The sequence below is a fragment of the Barbus barbus genome, assembly GCF_936440315.1.
Source record: "Barbus barbus genome assembly, chromosome: 12".
Lineage (NCBI taxonomy): Eukaryota > Metazoa > Chordata > Actinopteri > Cypriniformes > Cyprinidae > Barbus > Barbus barbus.
The window spans coordinates 5528123-5551183 of NC_136740.1; the positions used below are offsets into that span (position 1 = coordinate 5528123).

Genomic DNA, 23061 nt, shown 5'->3' on the forward strand with positions numbered 1-23061 from the left:
GAGACTTGAATACGACAAGCTCGTAATCACGACTTCACAAGTGGGAAATAGGACATTTCCGATAGCACGTGAAGGCAGCATATAAGAACCGCTGGTATAAATATATAATATAAGGATATAATGACATGAAATAACTCCTTTTGAGTCAAATAAAAGATACTCTGAATTTGGAAGTGGTTCTGATGCTCCCAGGAGCCCCTATGTTGTAGAATTATATGTGGCTTGATAAACCAAATGAAACTATCCTGATTTGGAAATGTACAGACTCCTGTGAGACCTTGTTAGATCTCCATAGTCATAAAGTCACCTGGAACAAAAGCTAGCACACAAGTGCAAAAGTGCACACCATACCATGGTGAGATGCATACTAACAATGTTCTGATTAAAACAGAGACCTTGAAGTTAAAGTTGTTTGGCTTTGGATATGGTAAGTTAGTCGGTGGTAAGTTTCCTTTTCTAAAACATTTACATTTATACATTTGGCGGGCACTCCAAAGCAAGGCTTTCGAGATATAAATTTTGACAGCACAGTCTACACAGGAGTTATGATACCTGAATGATGTGGGATTGATCTTCATCAATAAGCCTCAGAAAAATGTAGTGTAAAATAAAAATTTTCTTAAAATTAGAACAATTAACAAGTCATCTTCTGAGATTGAATATTAGATCATAAGCAGTGTTCCCCTGAATTATAATCTTTCAGCAATGTTTTTTTCTTTTCCTTGAGTGATTTGTGAATCACTTATGTTAAGCACAGCCATTGTTAGGTTAGAAAGAAATAATAATGAAATACAGTATTAAAGAAATGCATGTCCGTAGTGCCAAACTTTAATCTAAAAAAAGTCATTTCAAGTATCAGTATGACCATAAACACACAATAGACATAGAAAAGAAAAACATTTGGAAGAAATGTTTCAAACAGGCCATTGAATAAATCCAGTGTACACTTCATCATTGCTTATCCCTGTAATAATTACCTGTGTGATAATAATACAATTAATTTTTGTTAACATATCACACAAGAAAACATGACTTAAAAAAACAGGAACATGCAAGGAAATGGGCATGGTACCAATTTTACTGAGGGTTAAGAAGTAATCAGTTTTGTTTTACACATGATTAGGACAGTTAGCCAAATTCAAAATAAAAATATTTTATTTTTTTAATTTTTTATGAAATGCATACATTTAAAATCCGTTCTGTATACAGATTCTACTAAAGTAAGAAATAAACTATTAAAATTAATTAATTACTATTAATTTAAAGTTAAATCTGTAACTAGATAAGCCCTCACATCTATACTCCGAACAGTGTAATCTGAGGTGGGAGTCTGAATTATGTTCTTGTTCAATTAATTTTACATTCTTTTTTTTATAGAACATGAAATGAAACACAGAAGTCTGAAGACCATGAGGTGATAAAATACACTTTACATGTCTTCTCTGGGAGTCCTGGAAATATTCTGAGAGGTAGTGGGGGATTCAGCTTCGAAAACGTCGTCTTCCATTCCTTCTTCAATTGGCTTCATAGTCGTGGATGCTTTTGTCAGAGGATTTTTCTCTGGAGGAAACAAACAAACACAACAACTCATCGTCAAAGTCCAAAATAATGTTTTTTGAGGGTTTCATACTAACATTATGTAGTTACACATTAAGATTTATGTATAATGTTATATAAAGTCATAGGAGACAAAACTTTCTATCATTCTCTTAACTTTATTAACTGTTTCCACAACTCAACAGTACCATCACAATAATGTAAATAAAAATCACACAAACAATAAAAATGACAACTTTGTTATATACACTCTGTGCATGTTATATAAAATTAGCAGTATCCAAAATGTGTGGACTGGAAATACGTTTTTGAGTCGTGTGTCTGAAGGATCGGTCACACTACACTTTTTTTTCCCTTCATTTCCATTAATACGCATGCTGGAAACTCAATATCATGCGAATTTCACTGCATTAATGCATAAAGTTTGAATTTTGCATTCTGAATTCATTCAAAGTGAAGACATCGAATGAGACGCATCACTTCAAAGTTGCAGGTTTGCAGCACTGCAGTTAAGTGGAGTACATTGTTTTTTTTTGTTTTGTTTTTTACATTTATTATTATTTCTTATATGCTGAATTTATATTTTAAAAAAAAGATGCAACAGAGACTGGCAATTACATATTATGGCTGTTGTAGTATCCAAATAAATTTTGCATGTCCAAAGTCTAATGTGACCGCAGTATGAAATAAGTGAAAGAAGTGTTTTTATTGAGACATTGATTAATATCTGACGTGCATTAGTCTGCAGTACTTTAGTGTGCATACCCCTTTTAATAATCTGCAAGATGTTTAAATCATGTTGCACAATTTCTAAGGCCTCTAAATTATCAACATGATCAAATCTTTGCTGAAAAACGTTCTGGTTACAAATGTAACCTTGGTTCCCTGATAAGGGGAATGAGACACTGCGTCATGGTAATTGATATAGTCAAGCGCATCTGCTGATAATAAAACATGTCTTCATGTCTAGAGCTGACAGGAATCAAAGTGGGAGAGAGAAAGGGGTGGGATCGGGAAAGGTCCATGAGCTGGGATTAGAATTTGGGACGCCCGTAGCACAAGGCTATCGGCCCCGACTACATCTTAAGCTTTGTTGTCTGAAGGAAGAAGATAGGCATGCACGAAGTATGGCAACACAACGCGATGCCTCATTCCCCTTCTCAGGGAATCTTTCGGAAGTGGAACTTGCACTGCATCATGGTAATTACGTTTTCAGGAATGAATGCACGGAGAGCAAGATTGGTAGTGCTATGGAGCTCCTAGGTGTCGTGAGGGGCCATACCTTCCACCACTTCAGCGGCTTGGTATGCAGGGCACCGCAGGCCTGTCCAGCCGCTGTGTATGCTTTGCCCACAAGCCTAGATGTAAGTTGACAGGGCTTTGAGGGCAAAGTTGGAGCCTTCCACAAAGACCCCGCAAGGGCTTCCTCCATCCACGGCATCTTTGTATACATGCTGTCATCCAAACCCTTAACATTAGCATAATTAGACCTGCTAGAGGGGATAATGCAGGCAAAAAATGGATTCCTCCATGACTTGCAGAGCTCGTCAAGCAGCTCAGGGAGGAACGGAAGTCTCATCCAGTCTGCCTGGAGCGGGCTTCTGCTTCTCCACCACCCAGGACAGTTTCAATCTAGCAGTCACGCATTATGTCCAGCAGCTCTCCATACACTGGTTACGAAAAGGAGGCAGGCTCAGATGTAACGTCCGCCTCGACCCCCATAACATCTAGCTCCTTTGAGCTAGATCGGCCAAGGGACAGTCCTTCTGCTGAACTGGAAAAAGCCGAATGCTGGCCTCCCAACACAAGGGCATCCGAACTGACGACCAAGGATTGAGAAAGGGAAAGACCCATCTCAAGCTCATCAGCCAAGTCCCTCTACAAGCCCCAAGTATGCAGATGCAGATGTTGTGGGTCCAGCACCGCAGAGGGGCAGACACCAGATGAATGCATCACAGTGAGCACAGCCAGCCCGCGAGAGCTTCCCATGCTTGCGAAATAGGGCACTATTTGAGGGGACAGACATTTTTAGTGGTATCCAAAACCATAGTGGATGTTCTCGAGTGCACTCATTCAATCCCACAATGTGCAGCAATAATGAGTGTACAACCGATGTACACTCAACAGTTAGAGAATCCCCATAATGCACTGTGTGAGTTGCGTGCTGAATCAATTGCCGCGTCTTGCCAGAAGATGGCGCCTGCCGCTGAATCAAGTCGTCACCTTTATTTATATGGCGCCTTTAACAATACAGATTGTGTCAAAGCAACTTTACAATATCAAAATAGGAAAATAGTTAGTCAATAATGTAGAAAGACAAGATTAAACACTTAATTTTCAATTAAGGTCATTTCATCATTGAATTCATTGATGTCATTGTCCAGCTCAGTTCAGTTTAAATGGTGTCTATGCAATCGCTGTCGACAATATCGCTGGAAATGAAGTGTCCCCAACTAAGCAAGCCAGAGGCGACAGCGGCAAGGAACCAAAACTCCATCGGTGACAGAATGGAGTAAAAACCTTGGGAGAAACCAGGCTCAGTCGGGGGCCAGTTCTCCTCTGGTCAAACGAACCAACAGTTCAATTCCAACTGCAGCAAAGTCAGATTGTGTAAGGGACTCATCTGGTTCCCGTGGTCTTGTCCCGATGGCCGTCTAGGTGACGAGGTCTTCACTGGGCATCTGTCTCTGGGGCTCATCTAGGTGTCCTGGTCTCCGCTGACGTTCAAGTCTGTAGAGGTCATCTCTATGTGCTGATCCACCATCTGATCTAGATACGGAATCCTGGATACGGAATCATCCATCCATTCATTTTACAACACGCGCTCGTCCAAGGTGTACAAGCGTAATACAGCACAGGGACAAATTCATTGTAAATTGATTAATAAATTGTTTAACCAGAGTCTATACATAATTTCCATGGCAGAGTTCAAGATAAATCCTTTAATCTTACTACTGGAGCTGCCAGTTTTAAATGATTATTAAACAGCAGCACAAACTATGTAAAATCAGCAGTCCGAATTCACTCACTCCTTCAAGTGAACTGAATAAGTGACCTAATGTAGGGACTAGTGAATGAGGGTATAGGGGGCGATCTCAGATACAGCCATGTTCTCTAGTCGCCTCTTTTATAATCAGCAGGTGCACCTGTGACAATTACTATCAGGTGGTGGCCAATCAAGACTGGCGTGCTTCAGACACCGGTTATGCTGGAGGCTGTCAATTACCATGACACAGCATGAATTCGACTTAGGAAGGAAACCTGTTGTACACAATCTACTACTGTACATGACTTCTGTTGTCTGATTGATAAGTTAATACTTTTTAGGTAAAGTATTATTAAAAACCTTTTTGTATTTATTATTAAAATGTCCTCCACCAGGTTGTGATAAATGTTTTTTTTTTTTTTTTTTTGCTGTGAAAACTTTACTGATTTTTATAAAAAAATATATTGTATAATTGGGATATATATATATATATATATATATATATATATATACTGTAGAGAGAGAGAGAGAGAGAGAGAGAGAAACTGATATTTATGTGTTTTATGCAAGTCTGTTAAAGATCTCACTGATTTAGCTACCTTACAAGATATTATTAGAATTTCATCTTGCTTTTCGTCATCAATATCAGCAACTGCACAAAGTCAGTTTGGGCCTTTGAATAAATGTACTATGGAAGTCAATGGTGCCCTAAAACAGCCTGGTTACAAACTTTCTTCAAAATATCTTCCTTTGTGTTCAGCAGAACAAAGACATTCATACAGGTTTGGAACTACTTGAGGGTGAGTAAAGTATGACGATTTTAATTTTTGGGTGAACTATCCCTTTAATTGTCACATCCTCATTCTAATCAGATTCAACTTTTCAACATATTTATCAGATAAAATGTCATGCATTCATTCATTCACAAACTGTGGGTTTATATGGGTCTCTTTACTAACCTCCAACATCTGTGATCACAAATTGATACAAGCCACCTAATTTAGCCAATTAGCAGATTTTACATAACCTAAAGATCATTCAGGAAACTCCAGATGGCAAGGGCTAATAGGTACTTGGCATGGAATATGCTCGTAATAGCATTGTATACTAATGTTGAGTGCTTTTGAAACACTGCTTCATGTAGCTTCAAAACATTTGTGATTTTTATTTTATTTTTTTCTCAGAGCAGAGGTTCAGAGTGGCACATACAAGTTCAAGGCTTTGTTAAATTATATGTTCGAAGCATTCTGAAATTTAAAGAGCGGCGGTACTACTTGGATTATGCCTATAACAATAAATTGGATTATGTCTATAACAATACATTGAATTTCAAAAGGGGTTTATAAACTTAGTAGACAAGGGGTATGCAAACCTCAACTGTATGTATATAGAAGATGATGTACAGTCAACTGGCAAAAACCCAACAGAGTGATCTGGACCCTGCTGCAAAGCAAAACAGCTAATTGTCCATTCTCCTATTATTAATATGTGGCTATTTGTTGAATAAATAATAAAAAATTAAAATCATATGAAGTATTGATTTTATTTAAAAAAAAAGAGAGAGTGCAGAGTGATCCGAAAGATATGAAACTATATACACTGATCAGCCACAACATTAAAATACTGATTATATTTTTAGAGTGGCACCTGTTGGGGGTGGGATATATTAGGCAGCAAGTAAATTGTCAGTTCTTGAATTTCACGTGAAGCATCTCCAAAACGCCAAGTCTTGTGGGGTGTCCCGGTATGCAGTGGTTAGTACATAACAAAAGTGCTGCAAGGAAGGACAACCGGTGAACTGGCATCAGGGTCTCATTGATGCACATGGTGAGAGAAGGCTAGCCCATCTGGTCTGATCAAGCGGAAGAGCAACTGAAGCTTGAATTGTTGAAAAACTTAATGCTGGCCATGATAGAAAGGTGTCAGGACACACAGGGCATGTGAGCATCAGGACTGGACCATGGAGCAATGGAAGAAGGTTGTCTGGTCTGATGAATCTTGTTTCTTTTAGATCAAGTGGAGATGACAGCAGGATGCAATATGGGAAGAAGCCAGGCCAGCGAAGCATTGATATGCTCTGGCCAATATTCAGCTTGGAAACCTTTTGTGTTGGCATTCATGTGGATCTTACTTTGACATGTACCACGTAAAGATTGTATCAGACCACATGCACCCTTTATGCAATGGTGGTCCCTGATGGCAGAGGCCTTATTCAGCAGGATAATGTACCCTGGCACATTGCAAAAATTGTTCAGGAATGGATCGAGGAACATGACAGAGTTTCCTTGGCCTCCAAATTCCCCAGATCTCAATCTGATTGATCATCTATCAACTTTTCCACCATTAGGCCAAACTGTTCTCTTTGCTTAACCATTCCATTCCATGCCGATCCAGGCAAGCTGGATATGGTTTCATTTTTCATTGTGGGGTTGATAAAAGAGCTCTTTGGAATGTAATACAAATGCATCAGTCATTGCCTTGGTAATCCAAGTGTTAACAGACAGAATGAGGTGTAAATAGTAACCGCATTATGGAGAATTTCTATTATACCTACATTTCACTGCTGGTTATACTCTGTATAATTGTGTATGTGACAAATAAAAATCTTGAATCTTGAGAATTATCAGATATTTTACTTTGCTCAAATAGTGTTTACTTTGCTCAAATAGCGTGCTTGGCCAGCTATTACGTGAAACTGGTAGCCAGACAACAAACATGTATCCAGTCCACTTCCAGGCTGAGACAGGTTTGTAATCATGCCGTGCCAAACCAAGGTCAAGTGGAAATATAAGTGTCACCATTCCTTACCATTCTTAGAACTGTCTGGACAGACGGTAGAAAAACGACTTGTGGGATGTGCTAGACCAACACACCCAATCCAAGGTGGCCTAACCTTGCAACTGGCAGGACTTGAAGGATCTGGCTAATGTTCCACAGGACAGATTTAGAGGTCTTGTGTAATCCATGCCTTGATGCATCTGAGCTGTTTTGGCAGCATGAGGGGGACCTACCTGATATTAAGCAGGCGGTTGTAATGTTTTGGCTGATCAGTGTACATATACAGTGTAGTGCTCATACTGTATATTGATCTGATGAATTTAGTTGAACATGACATGTTTTATGGCATGAAAGTTATGGAAAAACTTATCAAATGCAGTTTTTTGGATGTTAATGGTTAACTTCATAACAGGTCTGTTATCAGAAGTCACTTACTTTGACTACTACACTCTTAAAAATAACGGTGCTTCACAATGCCATAGAATAACCTTTTTTGTCTAAATGGTTCAAAAAGAACCTTTAACATCTGAATACCTTTCTATTTCACAAAAGGTTCTTTGTGGTGAAAGAAGGTTCTTCAGATTATAAAAAGGTAAGAAAGAGATGGTTCTTTAAAGAACCTTTGACTGAATGTTTCTTTGTGGAACCAAAAATGGTTATTCTATGGCATCACTGTGAAGAACCTTTTAAAGCACCTTTATTTTTAAGAGCGTAGAAGGGAGTTAATCTACTTTCTGGTTATGTTGAAAATGACGATTTTTGTTGGGGTTGAGGAAGAGAAAGATAGTGAGAAAAAATAAACCATCTTACACCCCATCAGGCCCGATCTGAGGTCACAGCTAGAGAAGGAACAGGAGGAGAGAACATCAGGGACACGCCCGATATTAATAGTTTGAAATCACACCATTGTATTGTGCAATACCACAAATTTAGTACCCTATTAGCAACTCACATTGGAACCGATGAAGTTCAGAGTGGAGATGAAGAATGCAAATTAGACATGTCTTGACATTTTAAAGTTAGGAGTGACAGAAAACAGTGAGACGTGTGTTTTGGTTTATTTCAGCATTTGTGGAGTCTAATATCGGATCATGCATGGCCTGTTGTGTAAATTGTGGTTAGTGCTTGAAATACAGCTTAGCACTGACTGATTAGTGAAAGATACTGTAGCTCAAGAAAAGTCTATAGACTTACGGAGTGATGACCCAGTTGACCCGCCTCTGAGGATCTGGTTGAGCACATCTTCTGTGTCACTGGTGCTAGCCATGCTGTTCCTCATCTGCATCATAGACAGCTGAGAACATAGGCTTGGCTGACGGTCCATTTTCTTTACAGCCTATGGTTCAATCACCATAAACTTAGTTATAAATCATTCTGAATTTAGCTTTGTAAAGACATATATATGTAGGCATAAATTATATTTTTTCTACAAACATATCTAATCCTGGCTGAGATTTCTAAATTGCCTAAAACAATAAGAAAACATAGCCAAAACCCAGACAATTTAGGCAGTTTATAAACCCCGGCTGAAATATGTCCTGGCCAGATTCTGCATCCAGTTCGATTGCTTGCTCAGCATTTAAATTATCTGTTGAGACCCTCCCCCAGCACCGCTTATCTATATCTGCTAAGGGATTTATGTAGGGGTGTCCTCGACTAAGGATTTTCATAGTCGAATCGGAATTTTCGAATCTTGCTGATAGTCGACTGATATTCGAATCATATGTTTGGGGGCGGGGTCAAAATACATTACCAAGAGTTAAGTCAGACATTCCATAATTACTGACGTTAACACACAGGCAAATGTGTAACGGATACCTCGCAGACACAAACGGGGTAAATAATGGTTTGTGTTTTGATTAAAAGATAGTTAACATTAAACGTCAGCGAAACCCTAAGAATTCACATTATAATATAGTGCTCCCATTATAACGTTATGTATATGACATTTATGTATGACGTTATGTTTATGGCAGTTATTTAATGTTCTGCATTTCTGTTTTGAGCTGCGCATGCTGAAGATTACCAGTAGAATGAAGCATTTGATGGCAGGTTTATAATTAATGGGACTTAACTTAATACGCTTCGTTATTTATACAATATGCACAAAATGCCCCGAATACATGAACATGTCTGTGCGGCTCTGAATTAACTAAATTTTTGGACGCGTTCTTCACGCAACAACGTGCAGAAACACAGCAACTAAACTCTAAAAATTCACAGCGTATTTTTTAATTAGTGTTCTAATTATACTGTTATGTGTATATGACAGTCTCAGTCATTATCATTAATATTATTGCTGTTTGTCCTGCTCGCGCTGCGCACTGAAGAGATAATCACCGTACAATGAAACACTTTACTGCAGCGCATAACTCAACCTAATGCATCTTATACGAGATAAAGAATACACAATATATATAACCATCTGAAATGTTTTGAAATCACTTGTACCCTGATGCCTGTTCGAAAAAATGTCTTTCACTCTAAGTCTTTCACTCTATTGACTCACTAGGTTTGAGTCAAGTTAAAGTTTTACATCCCTGCCGCCAAGATGCTCCTCTATCAGTCACAGATTATGGAAAGTGAAACTTAATTCTATAGGGGTGGTTGGATTTATTCATGCATGTTAAAATATTTATTTAAAGCTTCTTTCTTTTCAGATTCTTATTTACAGCATTATCATAATAGGGTGTATATTAACTTATTGGGAGAAAACCGGTAGTCCTATGTGAAATCATTTGAGCACCCCCATATAGCCAAAATGGCATGATCGTAACAACCCGCGAATATTCGACTGTGAGATTGGGAGTCGAATCAGGCACCTCCTGTCGAAGCATCGAATCATCGACTATTCGAAGTCACCCCTAGATTTATGTATGCCTATTCAAGCAGCAGGATATCTTACATACTAACTGCAGAGTGTACGTGTATTTATTGCTGTTGCAGTCGTGGCATGCATAGCAAATCTACTCTGCCAAGACCAAATACATTAAAATTGTCATATTCATTAACATGCTATGTTCTTACCTTGTCACTCAGGGTTGGATCATTGAGAGAGTAAAGCTTGTTGGTGATGTCTTTGCCAATGAGGTACCTAAACACCTCGTTCAGAAAAGTCTCTGACTCCAGGAAGTAAGTCAGACGCTCTCTAGACCAGCACAGGAGCTTGCAGTTTTCCTCAGCAGTGATTGTCACCTGTATATTCATGTGCATGTGACAGATAAATGTAAATGCTGTATATTAGTCTACTCTTCCACAAAATGACCAGAAATTGACATTGTCTTTCTTGAGATGGCTCCCCTCATACAAATTAAACAAACAAACATACAACTGCTAAAGCACTTTTTTCTTTTCACCACATACAACAACTGGAGGATATTATTATCGCCACTATCTTGTTTGTTTAGTTTATTTACAGGGGCAATGCACATTAATAAACATAAATGTAAACGTGCCAGAATTAGCCCAAAAGGCTATATTTCATCTGTAGACCCTTGACAGAATGTTAAAACCATGAAAACAGAGACAGAGAATCCCACACATACACATCATATGGAGAGAAAAGAGAGAAAAAAATAATAATAATAATAGTTACAAAACAAATTCACACACAGAGAAATCACTACTAAAATACAAAATATATGTGAATTATCTAAAACAAAGTAAACATGAGAAAAAGGAAAGAGAGAGAGAAAGAGAAAGATGGCAGCAGAAGAGAGCAACTTAGCCAAGAGCAATTAGTACAAAGAAGTCTATTGTCAAGAATACAATACTAATGTTGACAGTGCTGAGTTGTCAGTAACCATTTATTAAGATGAGACTGAAAAGAGCCAAAAGTATGTAATCGTCTAATTGTTGATGGGACAAAGTTCAATTCCCTTGCAGCTTTGACCGAGAATACAGATTGACTAAAGTTACTTCTTTTGAGAGGAATAATACAGTCCCCTCTTTCTCCACCCCTTGTAGATCGGTGAGCAGTTGTTTTAACATTCACAAACTGTTTTAGTGGTGAAGACAGGCTATGTATAGTCTTAAACAGCAGACAAATATGTACAACATTGATCAAGTTATCCCAGCTTAGCAAATTGTATTTTTTTAATATTGAGCAATGATGAAACTGAACTGATTTCTTATCAAGAGTTTTTAGTGATTGTTTATACAAAGACTCTAGTGGTTTCAGAGTAGTAATACTAGCTTGCGACCAAGTAGTTAAACATTAAGTAATATGAGAAATAATCATGGAATGCATATACATCAAAGCGGCGTCAGACGACATAGAATCACAAATAAATCTAAAATTTGATAAACTAAATCTGACCCGGTTACATACCTTTTTAACTTGCGCCTTAAATGAAAGTTTGGAATCAATCAGAATACCAAGGTACTTATATTCAGATACAACTTGTAATCTTTCCCCTGAAACAAATACATCTGGCACTATACTTAAATTCTTAGTTTTGGTGATAAACATACACACTGTTTTAGAGATGTTTAACTGTAAGCAGCAATGTTCTAGCCAAGCTGCAACATGAACCAGGGATTCTGTAAGTTAATTTGCAACTTGTGACACACTACTTCCGTGTATATAAATAACAGTGTCATCTGCATACATTTGAATGTTAGTGTTAGGACAGACGGATGGAAGATCATTGATGTACAACGTAAAAAGTAAAGGACCCAGAATAGATCCTTGTGGAACACCAGTGGATATACTTAAAGGAGCTGACTTATAATTCTGTATACTAACATACTGTGTGCGACCTGACAAGTATGATTCAATCCATCTCAACGTATGTGGAGAGAAATTAAAACTTAATAATTTAGACAACAGAATTCTGGTTTACAGTGTCGAAGGCCTTCCTGAAGTCAAGAAACACAGTCCCGACGACCCCTCCTTTATCTAATAGAGACTAAACTTTTTCAGTGAAATAGCAATTTGCCATCTCAGTTGAGTAGTTTGCTCTGAAGCCAAATTGCATTGGATGTAAAACAAAATAACTATTATGCGAATAATTAGTGATTTGTGCAGCCATCAATTTCTCTGCAACCTTTGAGACTATAGGTAAAATACTAATAGGTCTGTAATTACTAGCAGAGTGAGGATCACCACTTTTGAATTTAGGCACAATAACAGATGACTTCCAAGCACATGGGAACATCCCCTGAGAAACTGAAAGATTGATAATTTTAGCGATAGGATTAACTAACGACTCACTAAGCTCTTTAAGCATTACCACATCCATACCAAATATATCCTTTGCTCTGGATGGTTTAAGAGATGTAATTGGTCTTGTGACGTCTAATTCAGAGACTGCCCTTAGAGTAAGGACTTGTTCACCTGATTAACGGGATACATTTCTGTATACTTAGGGGAAAAACACTGTGCAATTGTGACTACCGAGTCAACAAAGTAATAATTTAGTGCTTCGGCTACATCAGCTGGATTGTTAGTCAGCTTCCAGTTAACCATCAATTCAAGTGATGACCTATCTTTTCTTTTATCTCCTTTTAAGTAGCTCAATTTATTCCAGATTGTCTTAGAATTACCTCTAGCCTCATTAATTATTCTCAGAAAAAAATCAGCCTTTGCTTTTCTCAACGACTTTACCACCTTGTTCCGTAACATAGCGAAATGTTGTCTATCATGACTAAACTTTGATCTGTTTGCTGTTTTTAAAGCAAGATCCTGTTTTTTCATTAGTTCTTAGGATATCTGAATTAATCCAAGGGACAGTATATTTTTTATTTTTAGGATTAAATGTACAACTGAAATCTTTAATAGTACTCTCTAATTTTTTGGAGAATATTTGACTGTCTTCGTCCTGATCTTTTCCGATTAATAAATCATCTCATTCAATCAGATTGTCCTATAGTTCAGAGTTAAAATTTGATTTGTCATATGAGCAGCAACACAGAAAGCAGACACTTGTTGACAAAGTAAATTATAATTATTATTTGTCACACTTTAGTATAGGGACCAATTATCACTATTAACTAGTTGCTTATTAGCATACCTATTATTAACATAATGACTGTTTATTAGTACTTATAAAGCACATATTGTGCATGGCCATATTATACATCCCTACCCAATATCTAAATTTAACAACTACCTTACTAACTATTAATAAGCAGCAAATTAGGAGTTTATTGAGGCAGAAGTTGTCGTGACTGTTACGGTTGCTGTGCTGAGCAAGGAGCGCAAGACAAGGATATCCAATAATACTTCCTTTTAATCAGGATTCTTGGAGCAGATACGAACAGGGGAGTGCACACACATCAATAATAGAAACAATAACCGACAGTGAGACTGACAAACACAGGAACTTATAAAGGGGCAGATAATTGGGAAGGACAGGTGTACACAATGACTAATCAAACTGAACTAGGACACAGGGGAAAACAGAAAACCCAACATGTAACATATCGCCCCCTCCCGGCAAGGCGTGGCCTCACGCCGTAACGTAACAACTGAGGAGGGTGGATGGGGGCTCTGGAGGAGGATGTGGAACAGGAGGGAGGCAGAGAAAAGACATGGAGTCCAAACAATAAGTCCATGGGGGAGTGGAGGGTGGGAGAAGCCAAGGGGGAGCCAGGAACAGGAGGAGCCAGATGACGATCCAGGCCACAGTCAGGATCGTGGCCCAAGGGGGAGCCGACGGAGGGAGGAGCCATGGTGGAGGAGTGACCGCCGACTCCATGGGGCCGACCCACGGCGGCGGAGCAGGTGGAGGTGGAGCCCTAGGTGAAGACGGAGAGCCGAAGAGCCAGGGTGACGCCGAAGATCCGGAGGTCCAAGGCGGAGCAGATGTCTTCGGCGACCTCGTCGCAGGCGGAGATCCGGATGGCCGCGGCGGAGCCGGAGCGACAGAGGACATAGGTGGAGCAGGAGGGAAGGAGGAGCCCAACGGAGCCGGAGGGACGAAGGGACGGGGCGCAGCCCAAGGAGAGTAGTCCTGAGGTGCAGGTAGGGGGACGACTGACCAATGCGGAGCCGGAAGGACGAGGGAGCCCGGTGGAGCTGGTGGGCAGACGGGATCCGGTGGAGCCGAGGGAGCTGGAAGACATGGTGGAGCCGCTGGGTCGCCGGACTGAGGCGGAGTCTGGGTCTCGGAGGCTGAGGGCGGAGACGAGGGATCCTCCAGACTCAACGCCAACAGAGCTGGAGATCGGCAGACCAGCGGCGAGCCCACGCCACAGATGGTGAGCTGAGGGTGAGCAGAGGGGCTGACGAACTCCAGTGATGAGGGTGTTGGAGTAGGGACCCGGTCAATGAGAGGCGGTGGGAGAGGGAGGTCGGGTGGGATAATTTCCCAGAAATCCAATACAGGAGCTGGCTTCAGGATGATTGTGTCAGTGTGAAAGTCAATGAGGTTTCCCAGGTCCAGTTCATGCTCACCCTCAGCGGTGGCGCCGTGGGCGGGGCGTTCCATCGCCCCTGCGATCTCCACAGCTTCATCCACCGTCGGTTGAACTGCCGGCTCTCGCACCTGGTCAGACACTTGGGGCTCGGGCTCCGGGACGATCGGCAGCTCTGTCGCTCCTGATGGCGATGGCTCAACGACCGCGGCAGGCTCTGGCTCTCCGTCTGCGGTGGGCTCGGGCAGCTCCGCGCTGCTGGGTGGTAGCGGACTGGGCACTGGGTCCCAAGTGGGGCTGGTGTCATTCTCTGTGAGGTCCACGTTGAGTTGTGATTTGCAAGACACCAGCACCCACTCGATAAAGGCGGCGAGGCTCTCTCGAGGACCGTCCCCGGACAACTGCCTACGTGTGGTGATGTTAAGTCCAGCCTTGTAGAAGGTGCAGAGGCAGTAGTCCGGGAAGTGTGTCTCGTTGGCCAGACACAAAAAATCCTCGGTGTGGTCCTCGAGAGAGCGATCCCCCTGTTCCAACAGGAGGACGAGGACAGCGGGATCCATGGAAAAAAAATAAAAAACTGGCAAAACCGGGAAAATAAAACGGGGGAAAAAACGCCGCAAACTTGCTGTTTCGGTCGGTTATTCTGTTACGGTTGCTGTGCTGAGCAAGGAGCGCAAGACAAGGATATCCAATAATACTTCCTTTTAATCAGGATTCTTGGAGCAGATACGAACAGGGGAGTGCACACACATCAATAATAGAAACAATAACCAACAGTGAGACTAACAAACACAGGAACTTATAAAGGGGCAGATAATTGGGAAGGACAGGTGTACACAATGACTAATCAAACTGAACTAGGACACAGGGGAAAACAGAAAACCCGACATGGAACAGTCACAAAACCCAACATGTAACAGTGACAGGTTTGCTAGTAGTGAGAATTGGACCTTAAAATAAAGTGTGACATTATTATTAATATGTAAAGAGTATAGTAAAAAATACTTGTATTATGATTTATATAAAATGTTATATCACGGTACAGAAATTACATGAGAAGCACTGGTGTGAGATGGTGATTTTTCACCATTAACCATACTCAACTGATATGTTTAAATAATAAACTTTAAACACATTACCTGAAACCTCTCACCCCTGTTCATCTGAGTCGATCTGAATTCTGGAGAGTCGATGAAAGCATTGGTGTAAATGTTATGCAAGAAATGGCCACGGTATGATACCTTCATCCTGTAAAATGCATAAACTTTGTCAGAGAATTCAAAAACAATGCACATATAATAGGAGAGCTAGAAAGTAAATATGGACTCTTAGTGAAGTGAAGCACCTACTTTCCTTTGAGAAGAATGCTGAGGCGCTCATCAACAGAGGTCTTATCTTCTGCCGCATAGACCTGGCCCTTCTTTAAGGTCTGGATGGTGCAGAACTGGCCGGTGAGCCTCTGAAACAGAGCTTCACGTACATGCAGGGGCTCGAACATGCGCTTGAACAATGATTTTAGCTCCCTGTCAATCTTAATCTGGAATTAAACAACATAACCAAGCAGGTATATTGAATTTAGCGCAATGGGAATATTAATTTTGAATCAAAATTCATTCAAAGGCAACATGACCATAGCCATTGTACAAAAACTACAATTCCCACTCATGAAGACATAAAGACAGAGAGAAGATGATAACAGCAAAACGTATTTTCTTAATACAAATCATGTTATTTGACCTCTGTTTACCTGGATGCAGTTTAAGCATCTCTCAGCCATGGATATACAAACAGACTCTATCAATAATATGTAGCTTGCTCATTGGTGACGTTACTCACCGGTCTGCGTTTATAAAGCAGGAAGAAGAAATGCATGAAGTTCACCAGAAGGAAAACCACATTCCACACCATCACATCCAATGTGCATCTATATAATGTGGCCCATGCTATAAACAAAGAGCACCCTGAAATCCAATAAAGATAAGCATTTCAAATCCAACAAAGCTGAGCAGTGTTGTGAACCAACATGAAAACATTTTCTAAGTTACATTTATGTGCATTTCATGCCTTTATTGGATAGAGCAGTAGAGAGCAAACAGGAAAACAGTGGGTGGAGATAAACAGACCTCGAGACGGGAATCAAATTTGTCTCGTCACTAGCATAGTTGTATTATGCCGTCTACGTACTAACCACGATGCTATCGGTGCCAACTCAACATAACAATTTAAAGTAATTTTTTGTTTGTTTCTTAAAAGTGCATATGAATCTTAATCCAAATTAAGAACAATCCAAACTTTGAATTGTGCATAAAAATAAATCTTATTGTGACACACCTTTAAACTTTCAAAATATTCTGCGCAGACTTCCTTAAATTAAAAATGATAGACCATACTTGCCACTACTTTTATTATTATCTTTTTAATATGATTAAAACAATAATAATAATACAAAAATCTAATCTAGCAGCTCAGTGGTTCAGACTCTTGTCATTCTAGTATTTAGATGGTTTTGATAATTTGTTACTTGAGGTTACAAAATATTTTTAAACATTAAAATTGTTAAAATGATAGATTCATTATTTTAGTATTATTTATAAATTATTATTTTTTTATTAATATTTTGATATATTTGATACATAATAGCTTAAATTTTTTTATTTTCAGATTTTATTTTTAGTTTAAATTTTAGTAATTTTGCTACGTTATTTTATTTTTTTTATTTTTTTCGTTGTCCTTATTTTTTCTTTCAGTTGTAGTTTTAATTAATAGCAAACCAACATCAACTTCTTTTTTCATTTAGTTGCAAAGACATTTCTGATTTTCATTAAAGTTTTTTACTACAATAGTAATATTTTATTTTTATTTCAATTTTATTTCAATTACCAAATTATATTACTTACCTTATATTAGGCCTATGATTTGTTTTTTTTTTTGAAGTAGCCTACATTTAAAGATGCACATTAAACTGTTAATAGCGCAGCTCAACAACTGAAAAGAATTGACTGCAAACTGTATAGAATTAAAACTACAGTGCATGAAGTTCAATCATACCTTCTAAACTTCTTATAGGCTAATTATTTCAATTGTTTCAGTACATGTGCACGACCATTTTAATCTTCATGATAATTTGACCACGTTTAAATTTAAGATAACTAGCCTACATTTGAACTAGCATTGATTGTCAGCCAAACAAATGTATGCGCATCGCTATTCTGTTGACCACCATAAGAGTGCGCTCTGTACCTGTCATCAGCAGCAGTCTGAGGAAGATCATGTGAAGCGCTATTGTGGTGGGGATGAAGAACCCTAGACCAAGGCTCAGGTTGGCCAGGTGGAACAGCAGGTGATGAGACTGCTCCCAGTCCTGGCATAATGTGGCGTTTGAATCTCCAGCGACTGATGGTACACTGGAGGGCAGTGGAGATGGTGTGTAGTTTAAGGAGTCTGACATTCTGAAGTTTTCAAGCTGATGGGGAGATGGCCAGGGAGTAAACTTTTAGAACCGCTACATTCATAATCAAAGCAAAGCAGACGCCAGCATGTTTCTTTATAAAGAGGTGCTGCCTTTATTTCAAAGCTGTGCGTTTCATGTCAAATGATTGATTCATTTCTAATAAATCTGAATTGCAAGCGTTTATCTTACATGAATAGTCTGGATATAAATGTTGTAGGCTAAATGTCAGTCAGCGCAATTAATAGTAGCCTATCGTAAACATCAGAAGCCAGAAAATGCGCAAACAGCTTTCGGGGACATTTGGAAGCCAGAAATGCAGTCACCGATCTCCAATAAACGTTCTATTATCTCTTGTGCTTCGTGTTAATATTGCATATTGCTGAATCACAAGAGGTTATTTTAAAATACTTTATTAAGGCCTATTAATTAAAACACTGTCTACTCACCGGTGCTGTCGATGCAAGCTCTAATGTGCGCGGTCTGGAGGAATGTTAAGGCAGAAGATAACAGACTGCTATAGCTGAGCCGAGATCTGCAGTGTGTGAGGAGCGCATTCCAGCCAGATGACAGGCATTGACTTAAAAAGGGCACAAACCAAGCGGCCACTCCTCTGCCTATACTTACGCGACCCCTCCACTAGAGGAAGACATTCATGATCATAAGGCGTCTGTGTTGCTGACACGGAGGCACACTAAACATGCCCCGCCACACACCCTTAATTGTAATAAAAATAAATTAAGCAAGAGCGCCCTTCGATCAATTTTCATAGCCTATAGCCTAAATGCTGACTAAAATTCAGTGTGGAGGCTCTTAAATGAGGCAGAGGGATAGCCTATATTGTGCACTTTGATTGTAAATAAGGTTGTAGATAGGCCTGTAGATGGGTTTACATCTGTTTACTCAAAAACACAAATAAGCATAGGACAATACAAATATTCAAAAATCCAATCTTGACAAAAGAGGACAGAAAATTGCATGTCTGGGAAAAAAATTGATTTCAGGTCAATGAAATCACATAAATCAAAGACAAAAATGTTTGGGGAAAACTTAAAGCTTATACAATATAAAATAATAAAACAATGCATGGCAAAAAAACAAAACAAAAAAAAAACAGGACCATTAATTACCATCATTTAAGATTACAGAAAACTGGAGCGTGCGTTTCTCATGAGTCTCTTTCTGCCGGTTTGGTTTTACTCTGTCCCAGCACTGGCCGGGATTCACTTGTGTTTTCTATTTCTGGCTCTGGTCCGTGACAGAAGCTTGGTAACCGGAGATCATAGCGGAACCCGCGGATGTCGAAAGCCTTGTCGTTCAGAGAGAAGAGTTTCTCCGCGATGTCGTTGCGCACCAGCAGCGCGAAGATCTTGGCGATGTAGCGGTGCTGCGCGAACAGCAGATAGAGTTTCTTTCGTCTCCACGCCACGTACCTGCACCGGTTATCTGCGCGTAACGTAACCTGGGGAAAAATACCAGAATTTGTTCCATTATAAAGTTTACAGTACGAACACAAACACACAATTTATTCACCTGAAAAACCCCCTCTTCTGAAGGTCTGAGGGAATCCCACTCTGGAGAGTCCAGGAACTGAAATGGATAGATGTAGTGCAAAAACTCCCCGTTCACCGTCACTCGTATCCTATTTTAGACAAAGCGAGTGCCTTTGCCTTTAAGAACGCATAGTAAGACATAGTACGAGGATTTCTAGTAATGAAAGTCTATTTACTCACCTGCCTGAGATAAGAACTGACAGTTTGTCGATGGAGGTTTTACCCTCCACGGCGAAGCAGTGGTCTTTATCTATAGTATAGACATCGCTCTCACAACACTCCACGATTTTTCCAAAATGTTTTAAGGATACTCCAAGCTTTTTGAACATACAATCGTAGAGGCCCTGGAACTCCTTATCAAAAGTAACGCTGCGCAATCGGTACGACGCATGAACAACTTGTGCCAGACAGAAGGCGAAAAGCGCGAAAGCCCACGAAAACGAGTCAGTCGTGCAGGGATCGGACCATGCCCACATCGAATAGCAGAAAAACCCGAGCGTTAAAAAGCTGAACATGTAGAGTAATCCATAAAAGCCGCTGCCTCCCATAAATCCTAAAACCAGCAGCATATGTGCGAGATGAAACACCGATCCTTCAGGATTTTCCTTCCATTCTGAGCACACTGGGTATTCCAGAGTCTCTGCTGTCAAGTTATTCTCTGTCAAATGATCCATAATGGAAAATGAATAATTGTCCAGACGAGAATTGTATATATCAGCTGTAGCTATACTCCTCTGAAGAGATATGATCTGTGGCAGTCTTCAAGCTCCTGTGAACTGACAGCTCTTTATTGCGCACACAGAAACATAATCCTTCAGCCTCCCCAAAGGAAACTATTACTCAAAGTTTGCTGCTTTTGAGACTTAATGGAGTTCTCATTTGTGTTTAAGTATGTTCAAGTATGTGAATTTGTCTGTGTGGTTTCTCCTAAAATCTTTCTTGAGATTTACAGAGGACTAATGTTGATATGATGCCATGAATTAAAGAGTCTGAGATATTACCACCTCCACACTTTTTGCCATAAAGGTTCTTCTTATAGAAAAACAAGTTTTAATTATTTTTGCACTGATATTTGAGTGCAGCATTAATACTTCTACAATTAGAGTTTGATAGTACATTGTAAAAATGTGACCAAAGTGCACACTTGCCAGACTGTTGTACCCGAAAAGGATTGCTTGATTCATTTAATGGTTCTGAGTCAAGCCCCATTAATGTGCAGTATCAATGTGGATTTAACTGAGAACATGGAGATCTTTTATCTTCTGTTCCACAGAATGCAATCAAAAGCCATCGCTTAGTTTCTTATATTGTGTAGTATTTAGTAAGCATTTCTATTTTTCCATCACAACACAGTTCTTCTAGCATCCCTCACCGTTGCAACTGCACTTTTATTTTTAATCTCTGCTATAAATGAACGTGGAATGGACTTTAAGTAGTCCAGGAGACGTTCTAGTTCCATGCTTGAGCCCTTCCTTAACAGACAGCAAGTCAAATGTTTTTACATTATCTCATTGCTGCTTTCAAGGAATATGGACATGTGAACTTGGGAAATGATCAGTTTTGAACAATGTTAATCATTCATCTAGTTAATGTTCTAATTTATGGTTCATATTAAAATTATGAATGATTTATAATGTCATATAAAGTCTATTAATTCATTTTATATAAATATTATTACTACTAATCACTCTTTTAACTTAATATTAATATCATGGCTTTATTAATTATTCACACTATTGCGCTGTTATTGTTTATGCAGACTATTAATAAAGTTCTTAATTCAAATATTGTTATATGTCATGCAAATGGTTAGTCTGTAAACTGTAAAAGTAAATAAATAAATAAAATAAAATAAAATCAATAGTTTTTGCAAAATTATTTTGGCAGCTGTTGCTACCAGAATATTTAAAAACTATATATATATATATATATATATATATATATATATATATATATATTGTAAAGTTACAGGAGTAACAGCTGCAGTGCGTACGTAATATGTCATGGATATGTGAATATAGATTCACATATCAAAGGAATATTCAGTGCATTTAAATGCACTAAAATGCACTAAATAGCAATGTTTACATGGCTATTCTGACAATACACCCACTTAACAAAACATGTTATAAGAATAATTTTCTTATATTCTCATTAGGTTATGAAAATATTATTTCTGAATGTTCTAAAGCAAGTTTTTGCATTGATTTGAGAACTTTATTAAATACCATTTAACTTTGAATGAATATTCTATTAACATTACTAGAAGAACGATTGTTCATAACTTCGAGAGAACCTTACCAGAACATCAAAGGTCTGAGAATATGTCCTGTTGTCTGAGACAACAAAATCTGTTATGATCCTCTATTCGGAACCTGGAAAATGTTATCTATGTTGAACCTTTTCTCCCATGGCTAGAAAGAACTCCTCTTGTAATTGAGTTGTAAATCACAAAATAGGCTACTTATTCTCAAAATAGGTCACTTGAGAATCGTAATGAAGTTATTCAAGTACTTTAAACCTGCAAAATGAACAATGGCATTTATTTCCCAATATATTTATTATGTTACTAAAGGTTGCATGTACAATACAATTTTCCAAGACTCTGCATCAGGTAAAGAACAGACAGTCTTAATGTGTGAAAACATCACACTATAATGAGGCATGAGATACTGTGTATGACACTGGGACAGTACTTTTCTCCTTGAGACACAAATCAGGGTGTTTCAGCAGCGGCAGTTTTGTTCTGGTTGAAAATAACTCATCGTTAACACCCCAACCCCACCCCCAGCCTGCAGCCTGCCAGCTGAAGGTGCCTTTCATTCACACTCTGGGGTATGAAAACAAACTTCACCTGAGAAAGAAATTGAGGACAAACCTTCTCTACAGAGATCAAGTGTTGAATTCCTAATAAACATCATATCTTCTCTATATCCACAGAATCTCTGAGATTTCCATTTATATAAACATGGAGAACATAGTAGAGCATGTTGTTAAGAGAGCTGACACAGTTAGAGGGTCAACCATGAACAGCTCTGCCTTTATACTGGCTATCAGACACCCAGCATGTCTATATATAGATCCAAACCCCAGACCCCAGTATATCTGTCAGTGGACATGTGTGTGTGTCTACAAAAGAGAGAGACAGAGAAACAGGGAATTAGAGCATAGCAACTGGGGTGTGAGATCTGTGAAATGTATGCATAACTTCCATGATAATGAAAACTAACAGCATCGACTGTGTGTCAGGTGTGTGCATGTTCACTGACAGATGAAGTACCTGCTCAGTCATTAATCTAAAAGAACAGCACTGAGTTTTGGGACCAAGGACACCTTAGCTGAGAGGTGTTACAGAAAAATAGAACACCACCATGAAAGGT

General features: G+C 39.1%; 2 protein-coding genes across 8 annotated transcripts; both read right to left on the bottom strand.

Moving 5' to 3' along the window:
- Nucleotides 1-799: 799 nt before the first annotated feature.
- LOC306877921 (popeye domain-containing protein 1) lies at nt 800-18720 on the bottom strand. Of its 7 annotated transcripts, none has more exons than XM_079429966.1 (9): nt 18578-18674; nt 17921-18143; nt 16517-16623; nt 16030-16217; nt 15820-15928; nt 10349-10516; nt 8516-8657; nt 8132-8160; nt 800-1560 (listed from the first exon to the last, which is right to left on the bottom strand). In XM_079429966.1, the coding sequence occupies exons 2-8, from the start codon at nt 18126-18128 to the stop codon at nt 8138-8140; spliced, it is 945 nt and encodes a 314-aa protein (XP_079286092.1). In that variant the 5' UTR covers nt 18129-18143; nt 18578-18674; the 3' UTR covers nt 800-1560; nt 8132-8137. The 7 variants fall into 7 exon arrangements, with proteins under 7 accessions (XP_079286092.1, XP_079286090.1, XP_079286091.1 ...); XM_079429964.1 differs by having other exon boundaries at nt 16517-16641; XM_079429965.1 differs by having other exon boundaries at nt 16517-16641; nt 17921-18182; nt 18574-18649.
- Nucleotides 18721-19296: 576 nt separating this feature from the next.
- LOC306877676 (popeye domain-containing protein 3-like) lies at nt 19297-20355 on the bottom strand (the record flags this gene model as incomplete). The annotated part of the gene is made up of 3 exons (XM_079429578.1): nt 19297-19590; nt 19662-19770; nt 19862-20355. The coding sequence occupies 3 exons, from the start codon at nt 20353-20355 to the stop codon at nt 19297-19299; spliced, it is 897 nt and encodes a 298-aa protein (XP_079285704.1).
- Between the last annotated feature and the right edge of the window lie 2706 nt (nt 20356-23061).

Coding starts and splice junctions, on each gene's coding strand:
- LOC306877921 (XM_079429961.1), bottom strand. CDS start 18,128: ATGTCAGACTCCTTAAACTACACACCATCTCCACTGCCCTCCAGTGTA. Junction 16,642..17,920: donor CAGACTGCTGCTGATGACAG/GTACAGAGCGCA, acceptor ATTGGATTTCAG/GGTGCTCTTTGTTTATAGCA. Junction 8,658..10,348: donor ATCCAACCCTGAGTGACAAG/GTAAGAACATAG, acceptor ATTGAACCATAG/GCTGTAAAGAAAATGGACCG.